This window comes from Pongo pygmaeus, chromosome 1 (genome assembly GCF_028885625.2).
Source record: "Pongo pygmaeus isolate AG05252 chromosome 1, NHGRI_mPonPyg2-v2.0_pri, whole genome shotgun sequence".
NCBI lineage: Eukaryota > Metazoa > Chordata > Mammalia > Primates > Hominidae > Pongo > Pongo pygmaeus.
The window spans coordinates 1,848,843-1,875,529 of record NC_072373.2 but is presented as its reverse complement, the minus strand read 5'-3'; the positions used below and the strand labels follow the sequence as shown (position 1 = coordinate 1,875,529).

The 26,687-nt window shown below is 42.6% G+C and overlaps 1 protein-coding gene across 1 annotated transcript in view; it reads right to left on the bottom strand.

The window, feature by feature from the left end:
• Positions 1–24,859, bottom strand: part of ZNF669 (zinc finger protein 669) — a 59,276-nt gene extending 34,417 nt beyond the window's left edge. Inside the window, exon 1 of the mRNA XM_063665375.1 lies at positions 20,583–24,859. Coding sequence (XP_063521445.1) covers positions 20,583–20,795 — 213 coding nt within the window. The 5' untranslated portion in view covers positions 20,796–24,859. The remainder of the gene's footprint in view (positions 1–20,582) is intronic.
• Between the last annotated feature and the right edge of the window lie 1,828 nt (positions 24,860–26,687).

The window sequence follows — 26,687 nt, the reverse complement described above, 5'->3', positions numbered from 1 at the left end:
AGGCTGAGGTGGGCGGATCATGAGCTCAGGAGTTCGAGACCAGCCTGACCAACATGGTGAAACCCATCTCTACTAAAGATACAAGAATTATTATTATATTGTACCCTATTTTAAATATCATATATATTATTCACAAATGAATGTAACATTGTATACAAGGTTAAGTGTATATAAATGAATGTCCCCTAGGCAAGGCTGGGTCCCAACCCAGAGAGGAAACCCTCCCGGAGAAGAGCTGCAGCCAGAACGCTGCCTCATTCAGACACGCGTGGGAGCTGTCACCTGTCACTAAGAGCCTGAGGGGGCGGGGCCTGAGGCCCTACCCAATCAGGGGCACCGGGGCGGGGACTGCCTAATCAGGCGCTCCGCTAGAAAACCCGAGGCGGCTTCCGGGTCTGCCCGGCCTTTGTCTCTCGTGTCCGCACGTGCGTGGCTCGGTCAGTAGCCGCTGCGCTTCTCCTTCGCTCTCGGCGGTTCAGGAGGCTCTGCTGCAGCCGGGGTCCTCCTGTGACCTGCATGTACTGGGGGACTCGCAGGGAGGATGTCGGGACACCCCGGAAGCTGGGAAATGGTGAGTTGCGCCGCCGGGGGTCTGGAGAAGGGAAGGGGCTGTAGCGGCCCCGGGCCCCGGGCTCCCAGCGGTCGGTTCCCGAGAGCGGACCCGAGTCCCTGCTGGCGCGGCGCGGCCGTCGGTCCTTTCTGGCGCCCGGCAGGGCTGGGCGGGCAGCGGCACCCCGGGCTCCCGTCCCGTCTCTGCACGGCGACTTCCGTCCTGCCCGAATCCGCTTCCCTCCCCGGCCCCGCGCCCGCGGCCCCGCGGCTCCCCGGGATCCTGCAGTGAGACCCCAGGCGCCTCAGGGGAGAGGCCCAGCGCGGTGTGCGGGCTCGCGCCTGCGAAGCTGTGGCCGCTGGCGTTTCTAATCCCTCCTCAATCCTGCTAAAAATTAAACTGAAGTTTCATTAAAGCGTTACAGAGTTTGAGCAAACAGCGATTCATGAGTAGGGGAGCACCCAGCCACGGTTTCTGGTTTGTGGGCCAACGGACGGTCTTGATGGAAAGGCTTTATAAAATGTGTAAGGAAGTAAACCAAATTTATTTATTTATTTTTTCTTTTAATGATTGGGTTGGGGGGAGGTCTCCCTATGTTGCCCAGGCTGGTCTTGAACTCCTGGTCTCAGCCTCCCAAAGTGCTGGGATTACTGCGCCCAGCCCAAAGCAACCCCAATTTAATAATTGATTGGTTATAATTATGTAGTTCTGTTATTCGGATTATTTAGGTGGATGGTTCCTGGTTATGTAATCAGAGGTAAATTGCTGATTTGGGGTTGGTTAAGTTTTGTTTCCCTTCAAGTTAATTACTTTACAAGAAAGGCATGAAGTACCTTTAGGTTTTCTTGGTGAGGAACTCAGGGCACCATCGTCACTTTAAGGGAGGAGGCCACCCCTCATATTGTCTTATGCCCAATTTCTGCCTCCAAAGAAAGAAGAAGCAAAAACTAAAAGGCAGAAATGAAATCCACAGGCAGACAGCCTGGCGCCGGGCCCTGGGCCTGGTTAAAGATCGACCCCTGACCTAAGCGGTTGTGTTATCTATAGATTCCAGACATTGTATGGAAAAGCACTGTGAAAATCCCTGTCCTGTTCTGTTCCATTTTGCGGCCCCCAGTCACGTACCCCCTGCTTGCCCAATCAATCACGACCCTCTCACGTGGACCCCCTTATTGCTGTAAGCCCTTAAAAGGGACAGGAATTGCTCACTTGGGGAGCTCGGTTTTTGGAGACGTGAGTCTTGCCAAAGCTCCCGGCCGAATAAAGGCCTTCCTTCTTTAACTCGGTGTCTGAGGGATTTTGTCTGCAGCTTGTCCTGCTACAACTTCAGTCTAATTTCTTCCTATTTAATTATTTCCACAAGGATACTGGTTTCCCCTGCATTTTCCAAATGTAAGGCAAGCAGGGTCTCAAATCCATGACCGTATTCCCCAGCCTAACTCTTCTAGAACTTGCAGTAAAATTCTAAATTTCCAGTTTCTTCCTCAGACTCCCAAACTCCAACTTCCCCTCTCCAATTTACAACTTTATTATTTGTTCTTTATTGTGCATTTGAACCAGATGCAGTATTTTAATTGCTTATTCATGTTTTCACTGAGCAGTGAGGAGCTGTTTCTGAACGTTTCTCGTGAAAACAGAGAATAGTCACCTGATCTAGTCCACTATAAAAAAATTCTTTGTATCTTCATTTTGTCTTCCCTAGGCACACTCACAAACGTCTTTGGATGGAGGTTTCCCTTTGGAACCTTCACGTGGTGATGTGTCCTCAGCCACCCTCCTGTCTTTTCTGGGTCCTGGGTTCAAAACTGTTTGAGGATGACCTAATGTGCCCACACTGGCCATGTCTCTTGGAGTGTCATAAATAGTGAATGTCAGCTGTTGGGTCCTCTTCTTCCAGAAGACAAGGTGAGGTTTAGGGGTGGAGCCTCTCAGAGGAGCAGCTGGATGGCATGAATCCCCTGGGACCGAGAGGAGTCTCCTGGGATACTCTTCTATATTCTTCCTCTAAAAAGCTAATCCATTGGGACTTAGATTTTTTTTTTCTCTCACCCCTGTTATCACTCCTTAGAGAAAAAATGCTGGTTAGGCAGTCAGATACTGGTATTGAGGGAAGAAAGAATTTTTGCCCTCTGGATTGTCTCATACTTGTGAAGGGAGAACAGCTATTCCAAAGTACAAGGAAACCCCGCCCCACAGTGAGGCAAGAACCTGAAAAGCAAAATGCATTTGGGGCAGAGTGGGGACACAGCGCAGGTTTTGGGGGGAGGGTGGGCATTGAGTACTTCCCTGAGCAGGATGGGGTGGGAGAATTCAGGAGATGAGATGGTCTGACTTGACCCTTGAGTCAGCCATGTCCGTGCTCATCAGTACTGCTACTCGTTTGTCACCTTGAAAATACTTGTTCACTTATTTTAACTTCAGTTTTTCACTGACTGAAAAATACATTTTATCAGTACAGCTTAAAAGATAAGAAAATATTTTCAAAAGGCCAATAAAGAGGTGTATATCAGAAAAATATTAGATATCTAGTCATATATTTCATTTGTTAAAAATTCTTAAATGGCTTTTTTCTTCCCCAGAGGGAGTATAGTAAGTTTCACAGGTTTGTTCTTTTCTGGGGGTGGTTTCAACCCGAATTCCAGGGCTTAGCTTTGGGAATGCTACCAGGGAAAAATAGGGACACTGTCTTCCATTATGGCTGCAGAAAAATACGTTTTCACAAGGAAGTATACTCACTAACAGAAGCTCACTAAAGCATCAGTTCCACCTTTGTGCCGAGTGGAGATTCTGTGACAGTGGATGACTCTGTTTCCTGTTACCTGGATGTCCAAGTTTAATGGTAAATCTGTGGGTGGGGACTTGGCATTTTTAGATGTGTTAACATCGAAATAATTTCTTTATGAAATAACTTGTTATCATGGAAATAATTACATGACTTGTTTATTGTATGAAAGGAATACTTCTGCTTTTCCTGTTGAGGTATGAAATGTAAGTGCCTTACAATTTTATTCCCTCCAACATACATAAAAGCTGAGTTTGAGTGATTTTGCTGGACTCTTCAAACACTGAATATTTTTTCATTTAAAACAAAGTGGGGGCCAGGCGCGGTGGCTCACGCCTGTAATCCCAGCACTTTGGGAGGCCGAGGTGGGCGGATCATGAGGTCAGGAGTTCAAGACCAGCCTGACCAACATGGTGAAACCTATCTCTACTAAAGATACGAAAAATTAGCTGGGCGTGGTGGCGTATGCCTGTAATCCCAGCTACTCGGGAGGCTGAGGCAGGAGAATCGCTTGAACCCAGGAGGTGGCGGTTGCAGTGAGCTGAGATTATGCCATTGCACCCCAACCTGGGTGACAATCAAAACAAAACAAGCAAACTAAAAAACTCATAATAAGCATGTGAATCCTTCACCAGCAACCAGGTTCTCTCATCAAAATTGGACTAGAAGGATGGTGTGACCCACGGAGAGAAGGAAGAGCAGTGTGGTGCTGTGTCCCACCTGAAAGCCAGGTGGGGAAGGGGAGCCTCCTCCCCCAGCTCAGGGAGGCGGTGAGTGAGTGCGCTACCCAGCCGGGGAAACTGTGCTATTTCCATGGAGCTGTGCAACCCATGGGATCGGAAGATCCCACTCGCAAACCCACACCACCGAGGCCTGGCGTCCCAACCCTGGAACGCCTGGATTGTTACAGCCTTTCAGCTGGAATCTACTTAAGCCTACCCAACTCCCAGGGGGAGGGGCAACCAGCACTGGCCGTGGCTGCCTGCTGTCTAAGCCATTCGAGCTCCTCGGGGAGGGGCAGCAGCCAGTACTGGGACTCCAACTGCCTAACGTGCTAAGCTCCCTGGACGAGAGAAGGTTGGCACCCATATCTATAGCTCCAGGCTGCACTTTTCCCCTGCTTTAGCCAGGGAGGCTGTACAGCTTGGTCCCAAGACCTGTCCCTACAGCCCAATACACCGGCTGTGGCAATTTGCAGCCAGAGTGCCTCTTCAGGCCTAACCCTGACCCATCCTTCCTCATTGGATGGGGCTTCCCTGGAGGGTCTCCAGTAACTCCAGCCAGACGCTCAGGGACAGAATTTGGATCTCCCTAGGCCTGAGCCCCTAGGGGGAGGGGTGGCCGCAGTCTCTGCGGACCGGCAGACTTAGCCTCTCCTCCTGGTAGTTCTGAGGAATCTTGGCAGCCCAGGTGAGTGGGTTTCCCCCCAGTGAAGCACACCCTCTCCACCAAGGGACAAAGTGTTTCGTTAAATGGGTCCTTTTCCCTGTGCCACCCAACTGGGTGAGACCCTCCAACAGGGGTTGTCCCACACCCTATTCAGGAGCGATCCTACTGGCATCCTGTTGGTGTCCCTTGAGGTAAGAAGTCCCAGAAGGAGGAGCAGGCACCCATCTTTGCTCTTCTCTAGCCTCCTTGAGTGACATCTCCAGGCATGGGAATGAATCAGATGAATACGCCTGAAGTGAACCCCCAGCAAACTGAGGCAGCCCTACAGAAGAGGGACCTGACTACTTAAAGAAAAACAAGCAAGCAGAAACTGACAACAGTGTCAACAACAACAACAACAACAACAAAGGCCCTCACAAAAAACCCACCTAAGAGTCAGCAGCCTCAAAACCGAAGCTAGACAAACTCACAAAGATGAGAAAGAATCAATGAAAAAATGCTGAAAACCCAAAAGGCCAGAGTACCTCTTCTCCAAATTATCACAACATCTCTCCATCAAGGCCACAGAACTGGATGGAGGATCAGTTGGACGAACTGACAGAAGTAGGCTTCAGAAGATGGGTAATAAAAAACTACAATGAGCTAAAGGAACATGTTCTAACCCAACGCAAAGAAGCTAAGAACCTTGATAAAGGGTTAGAATAAGGGAGACCACCCCTCATATTGTCTTATGCCCAATTTCTGCCTCCAAAGAAAGAGTAAAAACTAAAAGGCAGAAATGAAATCCACAGGCAGACAGCCCAGTGCCACACCGTGGGCCTGGTAGTTAAAGATCGACCCCTGACCTAATCGGTTGTTATCTATAGATTCCAGACATTGTATGGAAAAGCACTGTGAAAATCCCTGTCCTGTTCTGTTCCGTTCTGATTAGCAGTGCATGCAGCCCCCAGTCACATACCCCCTGCTTGCTCAATCGATCACGACCTTCTCACGCGGACCCCCTTAAAGTTATGAGCCCTTAAAAGGGACAGGAATTGCTCACTCAGGGAGCTTGGCTTTTGAGATGCAAGTCTGCTGAAGTTCCCAGCTGAATAAAGCTCCTTCCCTCTTTAACCCGGTGTCTGAGGAGTTTTGTCTGTGGCTCCTCCTGCTACAAAAGGAATTGCTAATTAGAATAACCAGCTTAGAGAAGAACACAAATGACCTGGTGGAGCTGAAAAACACAGCATGAGAACTTCATGAAGCACACACAAGTATCAACAGCTGAACTGACCAAGTGGAAGAAAGGATATCAGAGTGTGAAGACCACCTTACTGAAATAAGACATTCAGACAAGATGAAGACCGCCTTACTGAAATAAGACATGCAGACAAGAAGAGAGAAAAAAGAATGAAAAAGAATTAACAAAGCCTCCAAGGAATATGGGACTTCATAAAAAGACTGAACTTATGACTGACTGGAGTACCAGGAGGAGATAGGGAGAATGGAAACAAGCTGGAAAACACACTTCAGGATATTAGCCAGGAGAACTTCCCCAACCCAGCAAGACAGGCCAACATGCAAATTCAGGAAATACAGAGAAGACCATTAAGATACTCCTCAAGAAGAACAACCCCAAGACACATAATCATCAAATTCTCCAAGGTCAAAATGAAGGAAATACTGTTAAGGGCAGCCAGATAGAATGGCCAGGTCACCTATAAAGGGAAGCCCATCAGACTAATGGTAGACATCTCAGCAGAAACTACAAGCCAGAAGAGACAGGGAGCCAATATTCAATATATATATATATTTTTTTCAGATGGAGTCTCACTCTGTTACCCAGGCTGGAGTGCAGTGGTGCGATCTCAGCTCACTGCAACCTCCACCTCCCAGGTTCAAGCGATTCTCCTGCCTCAGCCTCCCGAGTAGCAGGGATTACAGGCATGCACCACCACACCCAGCAAATTTTTTGTATTTAGTAGAGATGGGGTTTCGTCATGTTAGTCAGGCTGTTCTCAAACTCCTGACCTCAGGTGACCCACCCACCTTGGCCTCCTAAAGTGCTGGGATTATAGGCATGAGCCACCGCGCCCGGCCTCAACATTCTTAAAGGAAAGAATTTTCAACTCAGCATTTCATATTCAGCCAAACTAAGTTTCATAAGTGAAGGAGAAATAAAATCTTTTCCAGACAAATGCTGAAGGATTTCGTTACTACCAGGCCTGTGCTGCAAGAGCTCCTGAAAGAAGCACTAAATACGGAAAGAAAAAACTGGTACCAGCCACTGCAAAAACACACCAAAATATAAAGACCAATGACACTATGAAGAAACTGCATCAACTAACGGGCAAAATAACAAAATAGCATCATGACAACAGGATCAAATTCACACATAATAATAATAACCTTAAATGTAAATGGGCTAAAAGCCCCAATTAAAAGACTTGGACTGGCAAATTGGATAATGAGTCAAGACCCATCAGTGTGCTGTATTCAGGAGACCTATCTTATGTGCAAAGACACACATAGGTTCAATATAAAGGGATGAAGGAATATTTACCAAGCAAATGTAAAGAAAAAAAAAGAAAAAGGCATGAATTGCAATCCTAGTCTCTGACAAAACAGACTTGAAACCAACAAAGATCAAAAAAGACAAAAAAGGGCACTGCATAATGTTAAAGGGAACTATTCAACAGGAAGAGCTAACTATTCTAAATATATATGCACCCAATACAGGAGCACCCAGATTCATAAAACAAGTTCTTACAGACCCACAAAAGGAATTACACTCCTGTGTAATAATAGTATGAGATTTTAACACCCCACTGTCAGTATTAGATCAATGAGACAGAAAATTAGCAAGGCTATCCAGGACTTGAACTCAGCTCTGGATCAAGTGACCTAGTAGATGTCTAAAGAACTCTCTACCACAAGTCAACAGAATATACATTCTTCTCAGTGCCACATGGCACTTATTCTCAAATCAACCACATAATTGGAAGTAAGACACTTCTTAGCAAATGCAAATGAACTGAAATCATAATAGTCTCTTGGACCACACTGCAATCAAGTTAGAACTCAGGATTAAGAAACTCACTCCAAACCACACAATTTCATGGAAATCAAAAAACCTGCTCCTGAATGACTGCTAGGTAAATAATAAAATTAAAGCAGAAATCAAGAAGTTCTTTGAAACCAATGAGAACAAAGAGACAATGTACCGGAATCTCTGGGACACAGCTAAAACAATGTTAAGAGGAAAAATTATAGTACTAAATGCCTACATCAGAAAGCTAGAAGCAAGAGCAAACTATTCCAAAAGCTAGCAGAAGACAAGAAAGAACTAAGATAAGAACTGAAGAAGACAGAGACACAAAAAACCCTCCAAAAAAAAAAAAAAAAAATCAACAAACCCAGGAGCTGGTTATTTGAAATAATTAACAAAATAGACCACTAGCTAGACTAATAAGACAGAGAATAATCAAAAAGATACAATAAAAAATGATAAAGGGAGTTATCACCACTGACCCCACAGAAATAAAAACTACCATCAGAGAATACTATAAACACTCAATGCAAATAAAGTAGAAAATCTAGAAGAAATGGATAAATTCTTGGACTCCTACCAAGACTAACCCAGGAAGACGTCAAATCCCTAAGTAGACCAATAACAAGCTCTGAAATTGAGGCAGTAATTAATAGCCTACCAATCAAAAAAAGCCCAGGACCAGATGGATTCACAGCAGAATTTTACCAGAAGTACAAAGAGGAGCGGATACCATTCCTTCTGAAACTATTCCAAACAATTGAAAAGGAAGGACTCCTCCCTAACTCATTTTATAAGGCTAGCATCATCCTGATACCAAAACCTGGCAGAGACACAACAAAAAAAGAAAACTTCAGGCCAATAACCCTGATGAACATCAATGCAAAAATCCTCAAGAAAATACTGGCAAACTGAATCAAGCAGTACATCAAAAAATTTATTCACCACGATCAAGTTAGCTTCATTACTGGGATGCATGGCTGGTTTAACATGCAAATCAATAAACATAATCCATCAGACAAAGAGAACCAAAGACAAACACCACATGATTCTCTCAATAGATGAAGTAAAGGCCTTCGATAAAATTCAGCATCCCCTCATGTTAAAAACTCTCAATCAACGAGGTATTGATGGAACGTATCTCAAAATAATAAGAGCTATTTATGACAACCCCACAGCCAATATCATACTGAATAGTCAAAAGCTGGAAGTATTCCCTTTGGAAACTGGTATAAGACAAGGATGACCTCTCTCACCACTCCTAAGTTCTGGCCAGGACAATCAGGCAAGAGAAATAAATAAAGAGTATTAAAATAGGAAGAGAGGAAGTCTGTTTGTAGATGACATAATTTTATATTTGAAAAACCCCATTATGTGAGCCCAAAAACGTTTTGAACTGATAAGCAACTTCAGCAAAGTCTCAGGATACAAAATCCCTGTGCAAAAATCACAAGCATTCTGTTACACCAACAGTAGGCAAGCAGAGAGTCAAATCATGAATGAACTCCCATTCACAATCACTACAAAGAGAATAAAATACCTAGGAATACAGCTAACAAGGGATGTAAAGGACCTCTTCAAGGAGAACTACAAACCACTGCTCAAGGAAGTAAGAGAGGACACAAACAAATGGAAAAAATTCCATCTTCATGGATAGGAATAATCAGTATCACGAAAATGGCCACACTGCCCAAAGTAATTTACAGATTCAGTGCTATTCCCATCAAACTACCATTGACATTCTTCACAGAATTAGCAAAAACTATTTAAAATTTCATGTGAAATTGGCCGGGCACAGTGGCTCATGCTTGTAATCCCAGCACTTTAGGAGGCCAAGGCGGGTATATCACTTGAGGTCAGGAGCTTGAGACCAGCCTGGCCAACATGGTGAAATCCCATCTCTAATAAAAATACAAAAAATTAGCCAGGCATGGTGGCGTGCACCTGTAATCCTTGCTAATGGGGAGGCTGAGGCAAGAGAATCACTTGATCCCAGGAGGTGGAAGTTGCAGTGAGCCGAGATCATGCCACCGCACTCTAGCCTGGGCAACAGAGTCAGACCCATCTTAAAAAAAAAAAAAAAAGTTATATGGAATCAAAGAAGACCCCATATACCCAAGACAATCCTAAGCAAAAAGAACAAAGCTGGAGGCATCATGCCACCTGACTTCAAACTATACTACAAGGCTACAGCAGCCAAAATAGCATGCTACTGGTACCAAAACAGATATATAGACCAACGGAGCAGAACAGAGACCTCAGAAATACCACCACACATCTAAAACCATCTGATCCTTGACAAACCTGACAAAAACAAGCAATGAAGAAAGGATCTCTGATTCAGTAAGTGGTGCTAGGAAAACTAGCCAGCCATATGCAGAAAATGGAAACTGGACCCCTTCCTTATACCTTATACCAAAATTAACTCAAGATGGGTTGAAGATTTAAATGTAAAATCCAAAACCATAAAAACCCTAGGAGAAAACCTAGGGAGGCCGGGTGCAGTGGCTCGTGCCTGTAATCCCAGCAGTTTGGGAGGCCAAGGTGGGTGGATCACGAGGTTAGGCATTCGAGATCAGCCTGGCCAACACAGTGAAACCCTGTCTCTACTAAAAATACAAAAAAAAAAAAAGAAAGAAAACCTAGGGAATATCACTCAGGACACAGGCGTGGGCAACTTCCTGGCAAAAATGCCGACAGCAATTGCAACAAAAGCAAAAGCTGACAAATGGGATCTAATTAAACTAAAGAGCTTATGCACAGCAAAAGAAACTCTCCTCAGAGTGAACAGGCAACCTACAGAATGGGAGAAAATTTCTGGAATCTATCCATCTGACAAAGGTCTAATATCCAGAATTTACAAGGAACTTAAATATATTTACAAGAAAAAACAACTCATTAAAAAGTGGGCAAGGGATATGAATAGACACTTCTCAAAAGAAGACATTTATGCATCTAACAAACACATGAACAAAAGCTCAACATCACTAATCATCAGAGAAATGCAAATCAAAACAATGAGATACCATCTCATGCCAGTCAGAATGGCGATTATTAAAAAGTCAGGAAACAATAGATGTTGGTGAGGCTGTGGGGAAATAGGAACTCTCTTACACTGTTGGTGGGAATGTAAATTAGTTCAACCATTGTGGAAGACAGTGTGGAGATTCTTCAAGGATCTAGAACCAGAAATACCATTTGACCCAGCAATCCCATTACTGGGTATATACCCAAAGGAATATAAATCATTCTACTATAAAGACACATGCACACGTATGTTTATTGCAACATTATTTACAGCAGCAAAGACATGGAACCAACCCAAATGCCCATCAATGATAGACTGGATAAAGAAAATGTGAGATATATATATATATATATATACCAATATATACCATAGAACACTATGTAGACATAAAAAGGAATGAGATCATGTGCTTCACAGGGACATGGATGAAGCTGGAAGTCATCATCCTCAGCAAACACAGGAACAGAAAACTAAACACCGCATGTTCTCACTCATAAGTGAGAGCTGAACATTGAGAACACATGGAAACAGGGGGAACAACAGACACCAGGGGCTGTTGGGGGTTGGGGGGTGAGGGGAGGGAACTTAGAGGACAGGTCAATAGGTGCAGCAAACCACCATGGCACATGTATACCCATGTAACAAACTCATATGTTCTACACATGTATCCCATTTTTGTTTGTTTTAGAAGAAATAAAAGAAAACATAAAAATTCCGGACTAATTTAAAATGAACAATTCTCCGATCAATCACATGGCAAATCCTTGCCCCAAGAGTGCAGAGAAAGAAAGGTACACACATAGACCCAAAACTTACTAGAGTAGAAACCCATAAGCACAACATCTTCATGAACCAGTACATCTGTAGGAAAATTGAAAGTGTAATTGGCAAATTGTTTAAAGCTGAGTGTGAACATGATTGACGGTAACAAATAACTGGAAGTGTCAAGCTGGGAACTGCTTAGGGCAAACCTGCCTTCTGTTCTACTCAAAGTTACCCCTCTGCTCACTGAGATCAATGCATATCTGACTGCCTCATTTTGGAGAGGCTTGTCAGAAACTCAAAAGAATGCAACCACTTGTCTCTTATCTACCGATGACCTGAAAGCTCCCTCCGCACTTCAAGTTGTCCTGCTTTTGCTTTGAGTTGTCCTGCCTTTCTGGACTGAACCAATGTTCATCTTACATATGTTAATTGATGTCTCATGTCTCCCTAAAATGTATAAAACCAAGCTGTGCTCCGACCACCTTGGGCACATGTTGTCAGGACCTCCTGGGGCTGTGTCATGGATGTGTGTCCTCAACCTTAGCAAAATAAACTTTCTAAATTACTGAGACCCATCTCAAATTTTCACGGTTCACACCACTATGTAATACCCTTGACGTTTTAAATCTTTATTGGTTTAAATCTGTTTTGTCAGAAACTAGGATTGTAACCCCTGCTTTTCTGTTTTCCATTTGCTTGGCAGATTTTTCTCCATCTCTTTATTTTGATCCTAGGTCACTGCATGGGTCTCTTGAAGACAACATACCATCAGGTCTTGCTTTCTTATGCAGCTTGCCATTGTGTGCCTTTTAAGTGGGGCATTTAGCCTGTTTACATTCAAGATTAGTATTGATATGTGTGGATTTGATCCTGTCGTGTTGTTAGCTGGTTATTATGCTGGCTTGTTTGTGTGGTTGCTTTATAGTGTCACTGATCTGTGTATTTAAGTGTGTTTTTGTATTGGCTGGTAGCAGACTTTTCTTTCTATATTTAGTGCTCCTTTCAAGATCTCTCATAAGGCAGGTCTGGTGGTAATGAACTCCCTCAGCATTTGCTTGTCTGAAAAGGATCTTATTTCCCTTTCACTTAGTAAGCTTAGTTTGGCTGGGAATGAAATTCTTGGTTGAAGATTTTTTTCTTTAAGAATGTTGAATATAGGCCCTCAGTCTTTTCTGGCTTATAGGGTTTCAACTGAGAGGTCTGCTGTTAGCCTGATGGGGTGACCTTTGTAGATGACCTGCCCTGTATAGCTGCCTTTAACAGTCTTTCTTTCATTTTGACCATGGAAAATCTGATTATTATGTGTCTTGGAGATGATTTTATTGTGTAGAATCTTACAGGGGTTCTCTGGTTTCCCTGAATGTGACTGTTGGCCTCTCTACCAAGGTTGGGGAAGTTTTCGTGGATCATATCCTAAAATGTTTTCCAACTTGTTTGCTTTCTTCCCATCCCTTTCAGGGATGCCAATAATTCATCGATTTGGCCACTTTACAAAATACCATATTGCTCAGAAGTTTTGTTATTTTTTATTCTTTTAAATTTTTGTCTGACTGTCTTATTTCAGAGAGCCAGTCTTCATGTTCTGAGAGTCTTTGCTCCACTTGGTCTATTCTGCTGTTAATACTTGTGACTGCATTATGAAATTCTTGTAGTGTATTTTTCTGCTCTGTCAGAACCATCAGGCTCTTTTTTATATCAGTTATCTTGTCTTTCTGCTCCAGTGATTCTTAGCTTTTTTGGATTGGGTTTCGCATTCTCCTGAATCTTGATGATCTTAATTCCTATCCATATTCTAAATTTCATTTCTGTCATTCCAGCCAGCTCAGCCTGAGTAAGAACCCTTGTTGAAAAACTGGTGTAGTCATCTGGAGGACATACAACACTCTGGCCATTTGAGTTACTGGAGTTCTTTCATTGGTTCTTTCTCATGTCTGCACGTGGGTGTTCCTGTAACTGCAGTGTAGATTGAGTACACTCAGTACACTTTTTTTCTGGATGTTTTCACAGAGCCGAGGCTTTGTGCAGGGTCTTCATTTGTAGCTGACTTGTCTTTGGTCTCACAGAGGGGAATGCTAGCAAGGTGTTTTTGGTGCTGGAACTTTGGGATGTGATCCAGTAGGTGGTGCTTAGGCATACTGGTTAGTTGGTAGGCTCTTGCTTGGTCATGTGGCTACCCTATATTTTCTGACAGTTGCAGTCATGCTCCCTCTCAATGTTCTGAAAGTGTGGGCTTCTCTCCCACTTGAATGCTGGCTATAAATTGTGGCTTGGCACTCTTGGGCTGCCCACCACAGCTCTGGGGCACTCTCAGGGCTTATGTTCCTCCCCTGGCTTGGAGGCAGCAGAGGAAGGGACCTTAATAGTGGTTGTGGCCAAAAGTCTTTTGCTTGTCTCCTGGGGGGCTCCACCCAAGAGGTGCCGGTTAGCAATTGCTAAGTGCAATCAGCCCAGGACGGAGGGTCTGTGCTGTGGGACCAAGCCCAGGGTTTCCTATCTGGTGACAAGCAGGGGGAGTGAGTGGAACCTGTGGGAGATGAACTGGTCTTCTCTCCTTGGGTCAACTGCAGTTTGTTGTAGGTGTGGATAAGGCACTTATGGTATTTGTTCGTTCATTTGTCTGAGGATAGCAAGGGCAGTTCCACTGCAGACAGTGGTAGAAAGGCTTTTGTTTGCTCCTGGGGGCTCCACCTCCAAGAAATGCAGAACCACAGTTACTGGGGGTGTTCAGCTGGTGGGTGGGGCACCTGCACTGCTGGCATAAGCTTGGGGTTCCGCTTGTTGGGGAGCAATGGGATGAAGGCTCACAGGGAGAAAAGACTAGTCTCCTCTCGGTATGGTGGCTGTGGTGGTGTGCTGTAAGCTTGGGTGTAGCTCTCAGGTTCTTTGTTTCTTCCCGAGACCAAAGGCAGCAGGGATAGAACTATTACTGTGGCAATGGCAGAGGGGCTGTCATATGCCTCTGGGAGCCTCTCCATGGGGAAACTCTGGGCCACTACTGGTGGGTATGCTCAGCCATGGGAGAGGTGACTGTTCTGTGTTCATGAGCTGGGGGGCCTACAGCAGCAAAACTGAGAAGACCTGTGATGCCTGCCATAGGGGATCCCCAAGGGTCCGCATTGGGTGCAGCAAGCAGCCCATATCTCAGTCCCCAGGAGACCACCTGCTGCCAGTTCTGAAAAGCCTGGTGACCTCTATGCTAAGTCTGAGGCCATTTATCAAGACCTAGTTCAGACACAAGCACAGTAGGTCCATTCTCTGCTGACCTGGGAGCAGCTCTCTTAGTCTGCCAGCTCTGGGGGCCTCTGTGCTGCAGTGCGGAACTTCTACACTATGGACTCCCAGGTGGCCTGTGTTCCCTGCTGAGGGCTGGGAATCTCAGCCACCCTGACTTGTCCCAGGGTCCAGCCCTGGCTGGAGAAGTCCAGAGCTCCTTCTGGGAGAAAGATAGGCCCAGCCCTTTTTTGGACCAAAGGTAACTCAGCCTATCTATAGATGAGATGAAGCTTGACCTGGGGGTCTCCTGACCCTATTCAGCAAAGAAAACAGGTCTGGGAGTGAAAACAAAGACTTGCTGCTTCTCAGATTCTTCCGGATGACCAGCAGTGACAACTTTAGACACACAATGTTAATAACAGAACCTGTGGTGGTTGTAGAAAAGGAATTTGAACAATATACTGAAAATAGTAAACCCAGTTTTCTTTAAGGCTGATTACTGACAAATTTTGTATTTCATATAAGACATCTGATGTCTTTTGGCTGTCTTATGACAGTCATGCATTTCTGTAAATCAGAAAATATTATTAGAGTGTAACCATTCATATATGTTTGTATATTAAAAAGAGTAGCAAAATAAATATATATTTATATCCTCCCCACTTGAACTCAGAAAAGGCTGTAGCTCTTCACTCTCCCAGGCCGAGTCCTCAGAAGACTGATATTCACCAACCTTTAATAGCATTCTCTCTGGAGAAATGCTTCTATTTTTTCAGTTTGATGAAATCACCATGCCATTGTTATTTACTTTTCATTTTCTTACATAGAATCTAAGACAAGGTCTATTAAATGCTTATTGATCCTATTCTTCACCTGGCTCATATCATTTGCCTAATTTTAAACTTTCTTCTACTCTAAAAATTTCAGTTCATCTTATGTATTGTAGAAGATTTTAAATGTCTTTTGTTTTTTTTTTTTTTTTTTACATATATTCTATTGGCATTTTACACTGGGATCATGCAGTATTTCATTATGTAAATTATTTAATTTTTATGTAGAAAAAAGAAAATTATTTTGGTGTTTGTTTTGTTCTTTGCTCTATAATTTCCATTACATACTGATTAGATAATTTTTTGAGTATTTTAAATTTTAGGTAATTATGCATTTTATCCATAAAGAATCTGCATGTGAGATAGAGAGCTATTTTCTCCTCACTTCTATTTCATCTCCATCCTGACCTCCCCAGAATCCTCAGCTCTTTGTGTAGTTGGATAGCAGTTTATAATTCCAGTAAATGGGCCTAATTCAATAATATACCACAAATCAGTTTGAAACCAGGACATGCCTTCAAAACACACCCAAATGCCTATATATGTATAATAATACTAATTTGTAAGTTACAATTGATGTAAAAAATAAAATTACAAAAGGATTGTTAAAGTAAATTCAAAGGGACATCAGGCCTAAAAAATCCCTGAGGAAATGTGTGATCAGAGGCTTTCCCAGGCATACACTGCTCTACAGCCCTATCACACAGGCTTAACCGAGAATTTGACCCCGGAAGGTGACGGATGAACATGTGTCCTGGTATTCTGATCTACAGAAATCCTGCTCTCTCTTAATGATCCATCCAGAGCTCTAGGATCGTTTCTAGATTTATTTACTACACACAGACTGGAGCTTTGACAGAAGCTTTGAACTGGGAACCCTGCCCTGTTCCACCAGCTTCTCTAGAAGTACAATGTTCTAATCACTCCTGAGAGACTCCATCTGAGGGTATCTCTCTGAGCCAACAAGATTTAAAGTGAGAAGAGGAACAAGGCAAGAGTCGGGCTATGTCTAGGGTTCCCTTACCTGACTTATGTCTTTGGTTTACCCAAGTATTGACAAGATTCGTCTCTAGATGGTAGGAACTAGATGGAGGAGCTCTAGCTCACAGAAGTAGACAATGAGATCAATGCTCCATAGATCCAGCTTAAGCTCAGCCATGAGATACTAAGTCTCTCAGAAAAAAAAGTAACAGTTCTCCATCATCTACACCTGTAGCCTCAGAAAACTAGGCAGTAAGCATGCATGCTCAATAAAACTCCACATCCACATCACAGAGAGATAGAACAATCCCAAAGGACCATGAAGGGTGATGTGGAGAGACCAAAAGGATATGAACCCACAGCACCTGCCCTACCATCTGCTCCAGTACTAACCCTGTCCTTTCCCAACATGATTTCCAGATTTTTCTTTGGCCCTCACTAAGGGTGATTCATAAAGACAAAAAGTTATTAATGCCCCTCCATTCTCTGTATCTCCTGAGGTCTCAGTTGTTTACTCTGCGGGTTTCGGGTAGCTATCCCTCCCCAATTACATCCACAAAATTAGTGTATGTCATTCAGCACCAAGAATTTCACCTTTATTCTGGTCACTCCCTACTTTCTCCTAGACATTTTATCTAGAAAAGCCAGATAAAATAGGGACAAAAATGTTTACATAAAACTCAACCACAACTAAGTTGGAGTATCATAATCCCACTTTGGGCTAGGTTGCCACTCAGCCTACTACAAACTAGGCTTGGGGCAGTTAGGGGAAAGCTAGGGTTTAGAGCTGATGTGAAAGTCAGCTAAAAGCTTGCTACAGAGCCCCTGTCAAGCTGAATCCTAACCCAAGGAGGACTGAGGGCTGTGTGGCTTTATATTCCACTTTTGAGGTGGGTCAATTTGAACTCTATGAAAGGCCGCAAAAGACTAGCTCTAAACCCTAGTCTAGTACAAACTAAACTAGGGTTGCATTTAGCGGAAAGGAAGATTATCTTTTCTTTCTTCTTTTTTTTTTTTTTTTTTTGAGACAGAGTCTTGCTCTGTCTCCCAGGCTGGAGTGCAAGGGCCCGATCTCGGCTCAATGCAACCTCCGCCTCCCAGGTTCAAGTAATTCTCCTGCCTCAGCCTCCTGAGTAGCTGGGACTACAGGCGTTCGCCACCATGCCTGGCTAATTTTTGTATTTTTAGTAGAACTGGGGTTTCACCATATTGGCCAGGCTGGTCTCGAACTCCTGACCTTGTGATCCACCCGCCTCGGCCTCCCAAAGTACTGCGATTACAGGCGTGGGCCACAGCGCCTGGCCAGTAAGATGTATCTTTTCAGGTAGTCAGTGTGGAATCTCAGATTTGGGAAATAGATCTCTACAGCTCTCAACCATTTCATTCTTATCCTGGAGGCAGTCAAAAAGAGATTATTCCTTTCTAGAAAGAATTACATTCAATCAACAAATTGCAACATATGGATCAGGAGAAGGAAAAGATGGTAAAATCAGCCAATTTTTAGTAGATTTGATGATAAAAGACACAACGTTGTCAGAGTGCAAATGGTTTTGAAATTTGAAAAGGTGACAGAGATTAGTTTCAAGGGACACATGGTGTGTCTGGAGTCAGTTTTTATGCTGATGGTGTGAGCAGTGACGAGGTATTAACAATACCTTCCAAAGCGAGTCAAAAGGTCGGTGAAGTCATTCTGTTGAGAACGGTCGGGGGCCTCCCATGTTGTGAGACAAAAAGATCACCTTTCACCAAGAACCACAAGTCTGGCTGCAGTGCTGCCCTCAGCGTTAGACATGGATTCAGACTCAATCCACAGCCTGGTTATAGTCAGTCTCTTCAGAGAACAGGCTCTTATTAAAAACAAAAAAATTTTTTTGACGGAGTTTCACTCTTGTCGCCCAGGCTGGATGCAGTGGTGCATTCTCAGCACAGTGCAACCTCTGCCTCCTGGGTTCAAGCGATTCTCCTGCTTCAGCCTCCCGAGTAGCTGGGATTATAGGCGCCTGTCACCATGCTTGGCTAATTTTTGTATTTTTAGAAGAGACAGGGTTTCACCATGTTGGCCAGCTCAAACTCCTGACCTCAGGTGATCCACCAGCCTCAGCCTCCGAAAGTGCTGGGATTACAGGCGTGAGCCACTGCACCAGGCCAGACTTGTAAATGAGTGACTGTATACAGCAGTAAATCAGCTGCTGAGGTTATTTCCAGTTTGCAGCCTGAAAGGTTTCCTTTTTTCAGACAGTCTATAGTTTTTAATGCAAAAGACCGAACAGCTAGAATGTGAGCAATGACCCTGAGTTCTGACCATTGAGTGGTGTGACCACCCCACTCAGGTTCCGCATGGCTGACACTGAAGTTCAGAAGCCACTGTAGACAGTAGCTCAGTGAACACCATGAGGTATCAGTTTCCCCGACCTATTGGTGAAACAGGGACAGAAATTTAGGGAATACTTAGTGAAGTGGGGGCCCCATAGAGCCAGAAGCTTTGCTTCATATAGTGCAGCAGGGCATAAAATTTCCACCAAAGATAGATTCCGATTTTCCCTTTAGAACTATCTCTGTGCCAGTCCAGTTTCCTTCTAGAATATATTATTTATATTTAACAAGTAGTCTTTTGAGGTCTTTCATAAGAGTTCAAAATGACCCACCTCAAAATTGGAATATAAAGCTAGGCAGCCCCCAGCCCTCCTTGAGTTTGGATTCAGTTTGACTGGAGTTCTGTAGCAAGCTTATAACTGACTTTCACATTAGTGTAACCTGCAGTGGTGTCAGGATGGCTATGAGTCAAACACCCCAAAGAATATCTTTACGTGCAGGCTCTTTTTGTCAAAGGCTCCAAATGGCAAAGTGATCAAGTTTTTCTTGACTGCTGGAAGAATCGAGCAATGAAAGTATGTCCACTTAGCTTCACTAAACCTTATTTGGCAAGCGGAACTCTGGGTTTTTTTCAGGTCTTCTTGTTATTGAGAAAACAGTGCTTACTATCCAGTATGCTAAGAGCCAATACACTGAGTTGTCACTGGATTTTTGTTTTTGAGAAAAGCTTTATATTGAAAGTTCACTCCCAAAGAGACAGGAGTCCCAAGCTCGAATCTGTCTCCCTCTGCTGGCATCAAGGCAGAAATTCTACTAGAACAGGTACGGGGGTAGCTTCTGAGGTTAGGAGGTTAGGAGGTTAGGGGGTAGCTTCTGAGGTTAGGAGGTTAGGAGGTTAGGGGGTAGCTTCTGAGGTTAGGAGGTGACTAGCGGACGATAATGGGAGGTCTGGGACGTCCATGGGCATGCCTAGTCATCTCTTCATGCTTCCTCATGGGTCATATGTGCAAATTTTGGGGGAGTTAGTAGGAAACGTGGTGGAAATTCAGGCTATGATGTCAGCAAGCTCATTCTGTGCAGAGTCCCATGGTTCTAGTTGTTCAAACCAATTTCAGCCAGTTACTTTATCTCTTAAGTGGAGAGAATTTCAGTGTTTTAGCAAGTTTTTTTTTTTTTTTTAATTTGCCATCCTGTAAACTCAAGGATTTCTGTTACTCATTGGCTTAACCTTTTTTTTTTTTTTGAGTCAGAGTCTTGCTCTGTCGCCCAGGCTGGATGGAGTCCAGTGGCACGATCTCGGCCCACTGCAACCTCTGCCTCCTGGGTTCAAGCCATTTTCCTGCCTCAGCCTCCAGAGTAGCTGGGATTACAGGCATGTGCCACCATGCCTGGCTAATTTTTGTATTTTTATTAGAGATGGGGTTTCACCATGTTGGCCAGGCTGGTCTCGAACTCCTGACCTCGTGATCCACACGGCTTGGCCTCCCAAAGTGCTGAGATTACAGGCGTGAGCCACTGCGCCTGGCTGCTTCTTTAACTTTTTGAAGCACAGTTTCAATTATCAGCTACATCTACTAGCAGAGAGATATTACCATTCTAGACAGGAGCACTGAGACAGACACCTCTGTCTTTGCAGCTAACAGCTCATGCAGGGTGAACATTTTGGACATCAGAGTGTAAAGGTTCTCATGATAAAGACTGACCTGCCCTCCGTGGCAAATGGAGAAGTCTGACTCTCTCACACTCTTCTGTCTCTCACCCAGACTGGAGTAATCCCCTTTGGCACTTAGGAGACAGGGAAGCACAAACACATGTAACACAATTCTAGCTGTAAATTTTGGTGTAGAAACACAAGAGAACATTGAGTTATCCCCAAAGGCCCCATCTCCATTGTTCTGTGACATTTCTGCCCTCATAGTGAACCCTGCCCAAGCCCTGTCAGTGGAGTTCTGGTATCAGCGAGTACACAGAGAGAGAGACTCTCTGCTTATAAGCAAGGCACCAACACCCACATTTCCTTTTAGTTTCTAGCAGCCTGTTGACTGCTTTCAGCAAAACCACAAGAACTTACAATATTTTCTACTTATCCAAAGTGCTCTATCAGCTTTGGGGACTCCTCATTCTTTCCTACTTTGGCTAGGAGAATGAACATATGAGGCACATTTAGACTGCTCCTTTCAATTCTCCCTGTCGCATGACAGCCTGGCTAACAGGTTGGAGAGTGGAGGGATCTTACTCTTGCTCAACTCTCATTTGGGTGACAGAATTTGCTACTTGTTCCAGGAAACCTTCTCATAAGCCCTGGCCAGGTCTGTGAAGAATCTTTCTACTTTCCTCTTATACAAGGTTATAAGGTTACAGATTTCTCAGAATCAATCCCATCATCACCCAAGCTGTCAAAAATGTGAACATTCTTGGATTTTTTTCTATTTGCAAGCCAAAAAATTAAGACTGTCAACTTCATGGATATTAGAGGAAGGCATGAGATTCCTGGGCCTGATGAAAAATATTTGACTATTCATCACACAAACGAAAGCAAGAGCTCCATATCTGCATTTGTTCCCCACGTCCACTCCAAGTGACAGGGATGATCAAAGAGACCCAACTGGATGCTTTCTGCTCAGCAGATTTTGATCACAGCTGAGGAATCTCAAGGTTAAGAAATCCCAGTGCTTTAACACGTGTTTCAAAGAAAACCGTCCGACCACTGCCTCAGAGAAAGGCATAATCTTTATTAAATTGTCCAGTTATTTATTTGGCCTTTGACCTGAAGAGACACATCCTTCAAGTCTGTTTCTTTCATTTAAAAAAATCCTGAAAAAGACACCCAGAAGAAACGCTTATACAAGATGTGGGAAAATGAAGTGAGAGATCCATGAAGAATTGTCTTCCAAAAGGGAGCAATATTCCCTTACATATATGAGAATATTGATACAGCCATTATAAAAAACCGTAAGGTGGCTCATCACAGTATTAAACTAGAACTACCATATTATCCAGCAAGCCCACTTCTGGGATTATATCCAAAGGAATAAAATCAGTATCTCAGAGAGACTTCTGCAATCCCAGATTTATAGCAGCAGCTTCCACAATAGCCAGACATGGAAACAACCTAAATGCCCATTAATAGATGAATGGATAAAGAAATTGTGATACACACACACATGCAATGAAATATTATTCAGCCATAAAAAAGAATAAAGTCTTGTCATTTGTGAAAATATGAAGCTGGAGAATATTAAGTAAAATAAGTCAGACACAGAAAGACAAATGTTATATGATCTTACTTATAGATGGAGCTTAAAAACATTGAACTCGTAGAAACAGACTACATAGTGGTTTCCAGGGGCCGGAAGGTAGGGGAAATGGGGAGACATTGCTCAAAAGGTACAAACTTTCAGTTATAAGATGAATAAGTTCTGGCAATCTAATGTACAGCACGGGTGGCAGTAGATGTTGTCTCAGTCCCTTCCTGCTGCTTTAACAAAATACCTGACTAGGTAGTTTATACGTGACATAAACTCATTGCTTACAGTTATATAGGCTGGGAAATGCAAAATCAAGCCATTGGCAGATTGTCTCTGGTGAAGACCTTGGTCTCTGCTTTCAAGATGACATCCTGAATGTTATGTTCACAGACAGCAGAAGGGCAGAAAGGGCAGAACTCACTCCCTCAAGTCCTTTTATGAAGTCATTAATCTCAATGATGAGGGCACAGCCTTTATGACCTCACCACCTCCTAAAGGCCCCCACCTCTTAATACTATTGTTTTGGAGTTTAAAGTTTCAACATGAATTTAGGTGGAGGACAAACTTTTAAGTCACGGCAGATATTGATTTTGTAACAATTACCACACAATGTGTATTTGGAGATATATTGAATATATCCAATATTATCTGTCAACTAATATTTTAAAATTAAACATACAAATAAATAAAATATGAAAATAACTTATCCATTGAGCAAAAAAGGCCCACTGAAGATTTCTGACCAAAACTACCATTGACTCTTTGGTGCTGTGGGGCTGCTGAAAACTGAAAGATGAAGAAAGGAACAGAATTATACAGTCTTCACAGAAAAGTCAGCTCTGAGAGTGAGATGATATTAACTTGGGTGAGACAATGACAGGTGACAGCAAATGAAAAAGAATTCATTATATTTTGTTAGCTTACTGGAAAAAAATAAAATTACTAGCCACAAAAAAATCTCAATTCTGAATAAACTGCAAAATCAAATTTTAAATATACATCCTGATGAAAAAAACAAAAACAGCATCTCTGTGGCCTTAAAATAGAGAAAGTTTTCTTAAATAAAACAAAAAACATTTAATATGCTGGGGAAAGAACAGATAAAATTCTATTAAAATTAAGAACTTGTCAAAATACAGAATAAATTATATTTTGTTAGCTTACTGGAAAAAATGGAATTCCTAGCCACAAAAACACTCAATTCTGAATGAATTGCAAAATAAAATTTTAAATATACATCCTCATTTAAAAAACAAAATCTCTGTGGCCTTAGAATAAGAGAAATATTTCTTAAATAAAACAAAAAATATTTAATATACTGGGAAAAATAACAAAATTTTATTAAAATTAAGAGCTTATTAAAATACAGAAAGAGAGAGACTGAGTGAGAGGGATACCAAAGAAAGGAATCTTATGCAGCTTCATGTAAAGAACCACCATAAATCAAGAAGAAAAAGTCCCCTAAAATAGTGGGAGATGAGCAAAGTAAGTCTTCAAAATAGAGGTTATTCAATAACTAAAAAGTGTGCTGAAATGTTCAAGTCTGTTAGTAATTGGAGAAATGTAAATAAAGCCTGAGACCATCACACAGCAACCAGAAGACTAAATGAAAATGACGGAAAATACCACGTGTTGGGCCAGGCGCGGTGGCTCATGCCTGTAATCCCAGCACTTTGGGAGGTCGAGGCGGGCGGATCATGAGGTCAGGAGATCGAGACCATCCTGGCCAACATGGTGAAACCCCATCTCTATTAAAAATACAAAAAATTAGCCGGGCGTGGTGGCAGGCGCCTGTAGTCCCAGCTACTCGGGAGGCTGAGGCAGAAGAATGGCCTGAACCCGGGAGGCGGAGCTTGCAGTGAGCCGAGATCGCGCCACTGCACTCCAGCCTGGGGGACAGAAAGAGACCCCGTCTCAAAAAAAACAAAAAAAACAAAAAAACCATGTGTTGGCAAGGATGTGGGTACTCTAGGAAATTCACACGTTACTTGTTGGCATGAAAAGTGTTACAAGTAAAAAGTGGTACAATTTTGGAAAACTGGTAATATCACCTACAGCTGAAGAGATGTAAACATACAATACAACAATGTGATTATTACATATGTTCCCAACAGAAATTTGTACATGTTTCACCAATACCAATACATTTTCTGGAATTTACATAGCAGCCCTGTTCCTAATACCCTCAACTAAAACACATGCATATGTGCATCAGCACGGAGTGATTAATTGTCTGATATTCACACAACAGAATTCAATGCTAAAAAAAAATCCAAAACAACATGCAGAATTACAGAAAAACTCAAAACAACTTACTGGATTTTAAAAGCCATGTACAAAAGGGCTCCTGCTGCATGATGTTTATATAAAGTATAAAAGAGGAAAGTGACCTGTGCTGTTAGAGATCAATATAGTGTCCATCCTTGAGAATAAGTGACTGGGATCACAAGGTGGTATCTGGTGGTATCTTTGGGCTAAAAATGTTGTTCCCCACCCCCCGCCACTTTTTTTTTTTTTTAGATCTAAAAAGCCTCAGACAAAATTGTCCCCAATATTTAAAATTATATGGTGCTATCCATTTAGGACATGTGCATGTATCTTTAAATATTTTAAATACATGTAAGAATTTTGTTTTAAGTTGAAGGATGCTAAATAGAGTATTGCTGTCCACAGGGCACAGGTATTAAGTTGCTTGACACTGTGACAGTGTTTAAAAGTAAGCTACAATTTCTAGGTTAAAAACAAAAATAAAACAAAATATAAATAAATATAATAAATAATTATATAATTATATATATATGAGGGAAAAAGTAGAATTATATTAAAATTTAGCACAAAAGAAGATAAAAAGAAAACAGAGCAGGTATTGTGAACACAGCAATGCAATAAACCCAGTCCCAAATATATCCATTATAATATTCAACAAAATAGACTAATTGTTCCTATTAAAGACAAATATTACTTGATTGTATGCAGTTGGATAAAGATAAATTAATCACAAATTACCTAGTACAGTGATATATTAATATAATAGACTTTATGGTAAATCATTGTAATTACTATTGCTTTTACATTCTTAATGTGCAAATTTCAGGATTACTCCTTGATAGATAAGCATAATCTGGGTGTCACACACAGAAAAACAATCACATGTTTATGTCTAGATAATATATTTATGTATGTGAGTACATACTGTCAGTTTCTTGTAATGTTATTATTTTGTAATTATGTTTACAGTTCTATGGAGATGAGTGAATAAACAGATGAGCACTGAACAAACATATACAACCCGTGTACTTCTGAGAAGATTAAGGGATTTTAAAATTACTTATCTAGCTTTGGAAGGCCAAGGTGGGCGGATCACGAAGTCAGGAGATCAAGACCATCCTGGCTAACATGGTGAAACTCCAGCTCTACTAAAAATACAAAAAATTAGCTGGGTGTGGTGGCGGGCGCCTGTAGTTCCAGCTACTCGGGAGGCTGAGGCAGGAGCATCACTTGAACCTGGGAGGCAGAGGTTGCAGTAAGCTGAGATTGCACCACTGCACTCCAGCCTGGGCAACAGAGCGAGACTCCATCTCAAAAAAAAAAAAAAAAGTCAAATAAAATCCAATACTCTGCACTGACCATTAGTTTCACCCTTAGAAATGTTACTTGATTTTTTTCAATTATTAAAAGGTTTCCAACATGTAAAGGTACACCAGTTAAAGTGTCCCTGCAATGTATTCATCACTGTTATGATAAGCAGCCATATAGTAACTTTCTATTCTTCACAAATCTATGAGGTAGGTGCTGCCATTATCAGGATGAGAACTTAAACATCGAGAGGGTAAGTGATTTGTCTAAATTCAGACACTGGACAGGAGTAGAGTGGGGACTTGATCCTGTCTGGACTGAAGTCACGGAGTGCCTTTAACTGACATGCTCTATTATGATTGGTGAGTCATCTGCTATTAGATTTCTGGATGTGAGCACATCACATAACTAGTCTTTTCCTTTCTTGCTGTAACAATTGCCTTATAACATTTTGGATTTCTACTCATGTAAAGTTACAGGTTTCAGGTACTATCTCTACCTGGTAACCGTGTAGACCATCTGTGTGATTAAGGGAAAGAGTTCAGAAGCCCAGCAACCCACAGTGGAGAAAACCACCTAAGCCTCCAGTGAGGGCTACTAAATCTTGCTGAAGTTCGTGTCCATAAGAAGGTCATTTTGTCTAAGTTCATCAAGCCTTGTGGACACAGGATTATATCTTTAGAATGCTGGTGAGCAGCCATGCTAAGGAAAGCCCCCTTTGGCTAGGAGTTCAGTACTGGGAGGGGTACTGGGAGAGGATAATATAAAGTGATTATTTCCCTTCTCTTTGCTCATCTGCGCCTAAATCATGAGGATCTATGGATATGCACCTCATCAGAAGAGTGCACATAACAGCAGCAAGAGAAAAAGCAGCACAGAAAACACAAGGTCACTATGCTTTCCTACACAACAATCACTTGTCAGGCAACTGTCTGAGATACCTAATTCTCCCCAGAGTGGATGTCTCCTTGTACATGCACATGT